The 9502-nt window shown below is 57.4% G+C and overlaps 1 protein-coding gene across 1 annotated transcript; it reads left to right on the forward strand.

Moving 5' to 3' along the window:
- Positions 1-4469: 4469 nt before the first annotated feature.
- Positions 4470-7517, forward strand: EsH8_VII_000110 (uncharacterized protein; the record flags this gene model as incomplete). The annotated part of the gene is made up of 1 exon (XM_083270243.1): positions 4470-7517. One exon carries the CDS (start codon positions 4470-4472, stop codon positions 7515-7517), a length of 3048 nt encoding a protein of 1015 aa, XP_083127800.1.
- Between the last annotated feature and the right edge of the window lie 1985 nt (positions 7518-9502).

Consider the following 9502-nt stretch of genomic DNA (forward strand, 5'->3'; position numbering starts at 1 on the left):
AGCGACGTGAACTGCAGCATCTTCTACGTATCCTCAGACGATGAGATTAGCCTGAAAACTTCGTCTTCCGTCGCTTTGCTATCGCGAAAGTTGTTTTCACCTTGACTATATTTGACTGGTGTTCATCTTCCCTGTCCAATAATCACTGTTCCGAGTCTCTGGTTCTCACAGACGCCAGGGTGAAAGCGAGATGGCGTCAGCACTTCTAAACAAGCATCCGGAACATCCATGTTGTTACGCAATCTCTGGGTTCCAGGCCTACGCTGTTGAGTTCAGACCTGGTGTCTATTGGCCATGTCGAAAAGCGGCTGCGGCGTTTCAACCACCCTGGGAGACATCAGCTCTTCAGACGGCGACATGGTTATACCAAAACCTTGTGCTGACAAGTCCTAGTCTGGCGGCGCCGCTCACTGCGATCAATAAGGCATGGAATTTGATGTCTGAAAGTACATTAGATATGCCAACCGCCATCATATCAACGAGAGCAGTATCATCTTATTACGTATCATTTAGGAGGTATTCCCGGTAATGAGACCATGAAGTTGCCAAAGGATTCTCTTTGCCAATCGGTATTTGGATACCCTGAAGGACTGCCAAGTTTCGCTACTGCGCTGGGAGACAATTTGACAAACGGGAATGCGCTATGGAATGTGTTTGACATCACCGGTAACGTGAGTAGCGTCCGATAAAGAGGCGAGGTTATGCGCGTGGGGTACATGGCAGTGCTACGGTTGTCCAGCCCAACTCCTCCGACTCCTTCGGCTGACATATCCAAGCGCCGATAATCGATGACAGCCTATGAACTTCGAAGGTATCATGTGGAACTACCAGCCCACATTCCTGACAGCCAAGAAGTACCCCAGAGTGGCGCAGCCTTCAAGTCCCCCCGCGCCTCTCGAGGTTCGTACCTAGATATGCCACGGAATTTTCGGATGAATCGGCCAACTATGACATTCCCCGCCACCTCTAACTCTGACATGCAGAATTGAAGCCTGGTGTTCGAAAACTGTCAGTGGTTTCGGGCAGCCCAACCCACATCAACCCAGGTACTGGCATGTATATACCTGATGAGATGAGGCTAGAGGATATCAAGATGCTGTCGGAGATACATATTCATGCTTTCTTGCGATATCGAGATTCTTAGTGTTCTCCTGGGCGGTGAAGATGAGGCGATTGGAGGGAAAGGGTGAAGGTGAGCGCGACAACGGTAACGTGGCCGAGATTGCAAGTAGCGAAAGACATGAATCCCCGGTATTGCGGCGACGCGGGTGAGGAATTGCCGCGGTGTGGGAGTACTACCAGGATGACAATCGTAAGAGAGAGGCCTGGTGGAAGATCAACCAGTCCTAGAGACGCCGGTCATCGGATCGCGTGATAGGGACTTGGAGGAAGACGCGGGCTGCACATGGTGCCAGCGACGGAGATAGCGGCAGTAACGATTCCAATTCTGTCACGTCATCATAGGATGTAATTCCAAAGCAATTCCCAGGTAAGTCTCCTGGTAAACTTCCCGCCTTGGTGTCTTGGACGGGAGAGAACTGTTAGTCCCAAGGGGCTGCATGGAAGACCTAACAACGGTATGTCGAATCCGAATAGATGCTGACTGAGTCCGAGGCAACTCATATGACGAGGAAAGAGATTCTGATGAAGTTTCACTGTTGTTGGTGCTCTGTACATGACCGACGGGGTTGGAGGGGAGCCGAAGGGGTTGATAAAACGGCATTATCCATGGGCTGCGTTGGCTGGTGCATGACAAGGTACTGGATCATCCCCCCACCTTCCACTGGCCGACAATTTAGGCTAATACAGTATTAAAATCGTCAGGCTGCAATGAATCGCAACATGGATGGTGTATCCTAGGCGCGAATTCTCTTCAGGCTGGCCAAGCCACGGGTTTGGACCCTCAGTCTATCCCACCACCTATTTGATATTCCACCTTCTCACCTTTGGTATTACCTTCTTCTCATCCTAATGTCACTCGTTTACTGCTTTAGGCTTGGAAGTCCTTACTCATGTTCTATATCAACATTGTGTTTGACGTAAGTGCTTATCAAACTATTTAAAGTTTTAACTACAAAATTAAAACACTAAAAAAAAACAATACAAATAATCACAGAGACCCCAAAGAAGTTTGCCAAGCCATAAAAATATGCCAGTATGAGCACCAAGTCATAATACATCCTTTGAATATTTGATTTGTCTCTATTTTGTACTAATTGTCTCTTCCAGAGACCCCCGAGCCTGTTTGCGAGCGGGAGAGTAGAGAGTTCGACGGTGGATTACATAATCACACATCGTGAATGCGGCCAATGGAGCTCCAGCTGTGACATGCATGCTGCCCACACCCCCCAGGGCCCTTTGCAAGACAGAGACACAGCTGCCGAGCCCACCACCAGTGCGGCCCAGGCATAGTAATGCAGAGTAAGACGAGGCACGGGCAAAATCGGCTTAGCGCTTCTTACGGCATTACGTTGGTCCTTGAATTATGGTTAACCAACCAACCACCCAGGAGGGTTTTCTGGTTTTTTTCATTCTTCATCTTCAATAGCAAGCGTGCCCTTTGTGCATGGTCAATTGATGCAGATTCCGCGAGTTGGAAGCGAGTCGCTGGTCAACGACAACGACAACGAGGCGGCATATTTTGGCATCATCGGGGGTTGAGTCCATGGATCAATACGAACAAGGGTCAAAGGCAGCGCAACTGTCCTGAGAGCGGGTAGTTGCGGAAGCGCCGATGGTCTTAATTGAAGTTTCGGAGTCTGTCCGTTGAGAAAAGTACCAGTAATTGGGGTGTTGGACTTGAGAGGCTGGAACAATCACAACCCTCGCCCATTCTGCGTGGTTCCATCATAATCCCATTGCAATGTCATGGCTGACTAGTCGGTCTCGTGACCCGCTGGTGAATGTCCGCTTCGTGCACGCTCCAGAGGGCGGCTTTGGGATGAGAGGCATTTTGCACGATTATTTCGCGGATGAAGGATTTTCGAAGGGTGGATGGATGGCTCGACATATGCGGGGTGGCGGAGAGAGAACGAGGTGGATAACTAAGATGAAACCCCAGAGGCCATCAACGTGCAACCGTGACTGTTGTTGTAGGGGGGCATTTGTGGGCGTCCGTCTTACCCTCCGTCATACCCTTCCAGCTTACGCTTGAGATGGGACACGGAGACAACACCGGCCTCACGCTCGCTTGCCACGCGCTTTTCAACCCGCTCAACTCGACACCAGCGGAGGATCGTGCTGTCGGGACTCGAGATGTTTCCCGTCGTTGTAATTAATGTTGTTGCGGTGCGGGTACAACTGCCGCTTATAACACAAAGACTTGATTACGTGGCAAGGGTGAAGAGAGGGGCCGATGGCTGACAGCCGATTTGCCAGCTGGCGAGATGACAGCACGGCACAGGATGCAATTGTTTTTATTTTAGTTTTATTTCTTATTTTTTCCTTTGATTTTATTGCCGATCGTGTCAACGAGGGACAGAGGCGCGGCATCGGGGCGTCGCAACGAGCATCACTGATACAGCCACCATCCTCGCTGACAGTGCCAATGCGACGTCCTGGGCTCTGCAACACAGGAACCGGGGTCCTCGCTGACAGGAGGAAGACAAAGGAAGAGAGCGAGACACAGCGCAGCACAGCACAGCCCAGCCCCATGCCATCCATCCCTCTGTGATGCAGTTGGTTGGGCGGCCGGGCTCTCCCAACATTCGATGTTCCCTGTTTTCCTCTCTCTCGGGGTGGGGCGGGTACGGGATTTTTATGTACACCGCGATTACGTCTCCATCATGCCCCCGGCAATGGGACACACCAGCCGCTGAGTCGGACCAAAAGAGGTCGCTTGAGGTGCGAAGCAACGGTCGAATCCAACTCTCCATTTCTCTCTCTCTGCCTGGCGTGCGAGCGTGCGCCGGCTCGGCTCCCGCGCCGCGCGCCCACTAGGGACTCGTGCAGATATTGCTGGGTCGCATTCCACAGGCCGGCCTCCACCAAAAGGATTCCCAACCCCTGATGCGTTGCCCCCGACCGCACTGTTCTCTCGTCTGGTCGAGCGCCTGTACTGCTGAACCGTTGACTAATTCCGGCAGGTCACCAGCAGGGCACTCGTCTGCTTCCGGTGGCCCTGAGGAGGGAGGGGGGCCATTATGCCGGTAGGTTAAAACTGAGCGTTGTAAACGATGCATTGCGGCCAACCAACCGCCCCCCGGGACGGCCAGGTATGTATATGACCCTCTCGCCTGCGCCCTCCCGACGCCAGCGAGAAGGGGGAGGAGGGGTGAGAATGGAATGGGAAGGGAAAAGGGAAAAGCAAAAAAAAGGATAAAATGATTTTTTTCAAAAAAAGGTAAAGATAGAAAGAGAAGAGGGCCAACTCCAGACACGATTTTCTCCCGCGTCGATTCCGCAAGACACCGGTCCGGGCCATCACCCATCCATCACCGGCCCCCCTGTCGACGACGTCGTCGGCAGACATGGCTTTACAAGAGCGCCCGGGTTCGGGCTCCTCCTCGGCCATGGGCGTCGACGTGCCCTCGGCGGCGTCGGCGTCGGCGTCGGCGGCGGCGCACGGGTCGCTGCTATCGGCCACCGGGGCCGCCCTGAGCTTCGCCGCCAGCTTCCACCGCGACGCCCGGGCGTGCCGCGGCGCGCGGGAGCGCCAGCAGCTGCACGCGATCTACCGGGACAAGATCCTCGCCATCGACGGCATCGCCGCCAACGTGGCTGCCGCGCTGCTGCCGTTCCTCCGCACCGTCCGCGGCCCCGGCAGCGGCGTCGACGACTACGACGACGAGCGTTGGGGCGACTTCGACCGCCTGGCGCAGCGCGGCAAGCGCATGCGCGACCGCGAGAGCCAGCACCTGCAGCACCAGTCGGGCATCATCGCGGCCTGGGGCCTCGAGTGCTTCGAATACTACGGGTGGCACGCGCAGCCGCTGCCGCTGCTGCGCCAGCTGCACGACCTGGCCGTGCTGATGCCGCGCTGGGAGGACGTCGTCGACCTGCTCAACTCCAAGATGCTGGCGCGCCACGAGCTGCGCGTCCTGCGCGGCCGCAACAAGGCCCTGCGCGTCGGCGAGCACTCGGCCGCCTCAAAGGTCCAGGCCGCGCACTCGCCCGTCGAGCGCTCCGACGTGCTCGCCGCGCTCGAGTGGGCCCAGACCAAGGCCACCTCGGCCGCCGCCCGCCGCCAGGTCCGGGAGGCGGCGCGGAGCATCGACGGCGCCCCGGTGCGGCGCTTCGGCCTCAAGTTTGACGTCTTTGGCATGGTTGTGCCGTCCACGGGCGACGAGGCGGACGAAGGGGGCGACGACGGCGACGAGGACAAGAAGGACTGGAAGAAGGATGACGAGGATAGTGAAGATGAAGACGACGACGACGACGACGACGAGGTTGTTAACGATGCCGATAACCATGTTGATGACGATGCCCCCGACCGTGATCGCCTGCGCCCTTTCACTCGGCCGACCAAGCGGACCAGACTCTCATCCGCCGGTCGCAGGGCGGGTATACCCACGGATACCGAGGCCAGCCGCGGGGCTCTGAGGACCCGTACGCGCGGCGGCGGACGCGTCGTCCTTGCCATCAATGGTGTCGGGCGCGGTGCTCCGCCGCCAGGGACGGAAGAGTCTGAAGAGTCTGAAGAGTCAGAATCAGAACCGAAAGATCCCAACGCCGGAAACGAGTCCAGCGGCGACCAACAACATCCAACACCGGAAGATATGCGAGCGCGCGAAAGAGAAGGAGGCAGGACACGCCAGTCGAACCCGGCCCACACATATACCGCCTCGGGTGGAAGCTCTGCAGTCAGTAGCGGACGCGAAGATGTAGAAGAGAGGGGGTTCGGCGGAACGGGCGGCCGGAGCGACAAGGAGACGACAACGAGTCTGTTGTCATGGCGAGAAGAGGAGGACGAGGAAATGGATTCCGAGTCGGAACAAGGGCAAATTACGACCGGCATGGGCTCTTTAGACCCAGGGTTCGCTCATGAAGAAGGCTCTGGTTTAGAAGAAAGCAACACCAAATACGGCGTGGAGGGGGACCAGCATACAGGAGACGAGGACGAGAGGGCTGGAGAGCATGCGAGATGGGTGGAAGCACAATTCTCCAGGAAAACCCTGGCCGGGGCAGCCTCGGGGTCGGATATGGTTCACGGCCAGAACCAACGAGTGCAACTTTCAACATTACACCCGACGAGCCCTCCAGTGGCGGACCGCACCGTGGCTCCATCACTACACGCCACGCGATCAAGACAACAGCACTCTTCAGCTTTAACAAGCGGCGGCGATGCGCCGCAAGCCCGAGCGAGCCCGGTCCACCCGGGGGGCGGCTCTCCGCCGTCGCCGCCGCCGCGGCCGACACTGCTCCAGGGCCTGCAGGCACGCCACGCCGACGCCGTCCGCCGGCTCGTCAAGGACCTGAGCCGGCCGCACCTATCCGACGCCGTCATGCACCAGCGCCGCCTGCAGCTGGACTGGCTGGGCCCGCAGCGCTGGGCCCGCGTGTACGCCGAGCCCGAGGACCGGCTGGGCGGGAGCTGCGTGGCATCGCCCGAGGAGGCCGACGTGTGGTACCTCGGCTGGGACGCGTTCCGGGCCTACGCCGAGAGCGGCTACGTGTTCCGGCGGCCGGTGGTGATCAAGCAGGAGTTCCAGGACAGCGGGGCGTACGACATCGTCGACTACGTCGACATGCTGTGGCAGCGCTTCCCCGAGCAGCAGGTCGAAGTGCAGAACAGCATGACGGGCGCGTGCTCGTCCATGAGCCTGGCCAAGTACTGCCTGGCCGTCGCCGACGTCGACCTCGGCTCGGCCGACGACGCCGCCGCCATCAGCAGCGCCACGAACCTCCGCCGGCTGGCGCGCGCCGACGAGCCGCTGCTCAGCAGGCTGCCGCGGTTCCGGCTGCTCTCGACGCTGGCCGACCGCGTCGCCGGCACCGTCGGCCGCGGCGGCCAGCTGATCCCCAGCGACGTGCAGGGCGGCCTGGGCTTCAACCTGCTCAGCTTCGCCGGCGCCTTCTCCGGGTCGCACGTGGACCCGCTGGTCGGCAGCTGGGCGCGGTGCCTGTCGGGGGTGCAGGTGGCGGCGGTGGCGGCGGACCTCGACGACGACGAGTGGCGGCGGTTCGCGCGCGAGGGCCGCGGGTGGTCGCCGCGGGGCCGGGGCCGGCTGATCGCGCTCGAGCAGGACGACGTGCTGCTCATGCCGCCGGGCCTGCGGGCGGTGCGCGCCACCTTCGCGCCGGAGCCGTGCCTGATGGAGGGCGCCATGCTGTGGGACGAGTGCGCCATCCCCGAGATCCTCGACGGCCTGCTCTGGGTCGTCAACAACCGCGCCCTCGCCGACGAGGCGGTCCACGTCGCCTTCCAGCTGTCGCCGCTCATCGACGCGCTGGAGATGTGGCTCGACGACAAGAACTACGTCGGCCGGCCCTCGAGCCGGGCCACGGCCGCCGAGCAGTACCAGACGGTCAAGGCTGGCATCCGGTCGCTGCGTGTCTCGCCGCGGATATCACCGTGAAATTTTTTTTGGGACGGTGTTTCATTTTCTATTTTTATCTTTTTACGGGATCTGTTCTTCTCATCTGTCGATGCTTGGGTTCCTTTCCAGGAGTGCGTTTACAGCGGTGACGGATGGAACTACAATGACTGATGATTTCTCATTACACTTCACGGTGGCTCGGTAGGGAAAAGGTAGGCCTCGTTGGCCACAGGACGGTGGAAAATTACTTGTTCTCTCTTCGCATCTCACTCAACGTCCGCATGGTTGAATGTGACAGCAACGTCACTTGGACAGCATCAGGCCAAGAGGGGGCCCATTTGTTGGATCAACTACAACGACTGAGGAGTTTCATTATTCTTCATGTATGGCTCGGTAGCAGGAAAATAGCATCTATGGCACAAGAACGCTCGAAAATTACACATTTTCTGCACACTCACACCTGGGTCGAACATGCCTGAGATCGACTCTGACTGCAGCAACGCCACTTGGATATGCACGTCGCCTAGATAGAATCAAGCCAAGGCGGGTCCTCTTGTCGGATGAACTACAACCGCTGATGATTTATGATTGTTCTTCATGTTTGGCTCGCCAGGGGAGGGGTGGGAGTGGCGTATATGGCAAAAGCACACCCAAAAATCACACATTTTCTACACACACCTCCTCACTCAACATCCCTGTGAGCGAAGAATCTTACTGCAGCAGCCTCATTTGGACAGCACCAAGCCAAGGCGGGCCCATATGTCGGATGAACTACAACGGGCGATGATTTTTTTATTGTTCTTCTGGTTTGGCTTGGCAAGGGGGAAGAACAAAGGGTACCGTTGGCCGAAACACGCCCGAGAATCATACACTCTCTGCTTACACCTCACCTCGCATCCCTGTGAACAAATCTGACTGCAGCAAATTCACACAAATAGCACCAACAAAAGACAGACCCATCTGCATTATCAGTCGATCCCAGCTACCTGGCCATTGGCCGCGGGTACCTGTATACAACTCAACGTGCTGCCTGGAACGGGTCCAAACCGAACATACCTGGTTGTACTGTTGCATTCTCCACCGACAAGACATGAGTCCAATATTCCAGTGGGTATCAAACCGTACGGTCGGTCCACAGCATCACAGAGGCAGTGTGAGGAGACTCTGCCGCGTGTTTCCAATATAAGCCCAGCCAGGGGGGGTCGGGTAGCAGTCGCATCAGGCAGATGGCGAGGTGAGCAGGACCTCATAGGCTGAGGAAACGCGAAAAGATGGGGTAATAGGGCGTAGGCGGTTCTGGGAACGCTATCCCTCTCGGCTCTGGTCGGGTCGTGGGCCATGTCATGCATTGTGATCCTTCGATGGATGACATTCCCGCAACGCCGCCAGGGGTAAAACGCCATTGCCGGCGCCAGTCGACAAATGCACGGACCATCGATCCGGGAGACATGGTCCGTGCATCGCCGGCTCCGAGGGCCGGCGCCAAGAAGTTGCGGAATGTCATCCCTCCATCGTCCATGTCCACGCCCCGAACATCCATCACATCGTGCGCCCACACCGTCCCGGTGGATGGGTGGCAAGTACTTGGTAAGCGAAGGATCGAGGTGGCCATCAGGCTGCCACCCAATGCCGGTAAAGACCAAGTTGAGAGATTGCGAGGGTAAATAGGATTAGTGTAGGATCGGGACGGGACAGGGACCGACAGCATGGTGTTCACCATGTCTTGTCTGCCATTGTATGTACTTAACTAGTAGACATCGCCATAGAATTCTGCAACGGCCAATCTGTAAGGACGAGGACCCTCGATTTGCTTGGAACCCCTTCCCCAAGCACATTCGAGACTACCCAGATACACAACACCGAATCAAGTCACATTCAGTTATACCCCCCCAACACGAATAAGATCCCTCTTTACAAACAAGCCTCAAAATACACGGGCACTATATACCCTTCCCCCTTAGTCAAAGCAACAAGAAACCAAAAACCACAAACGACCCCCCCTTCTGTATAATCACCTTGCAAAA

This window comes from Colletotrichum jinshuiense, chromosome 7 (assembly GCF_051148585.1).
Source record: "Colletotrichum jinshuiense chromosome 7, complete sequence".
Classification (NCBI taxonomy): domain Eukaryota; kingdom Fungi; phylum Ascomycota; class Sordariomycetes; order Glomerellales; family Glomerellaceae; genus Colletotrichum; species Colletotrichum jinshuiense.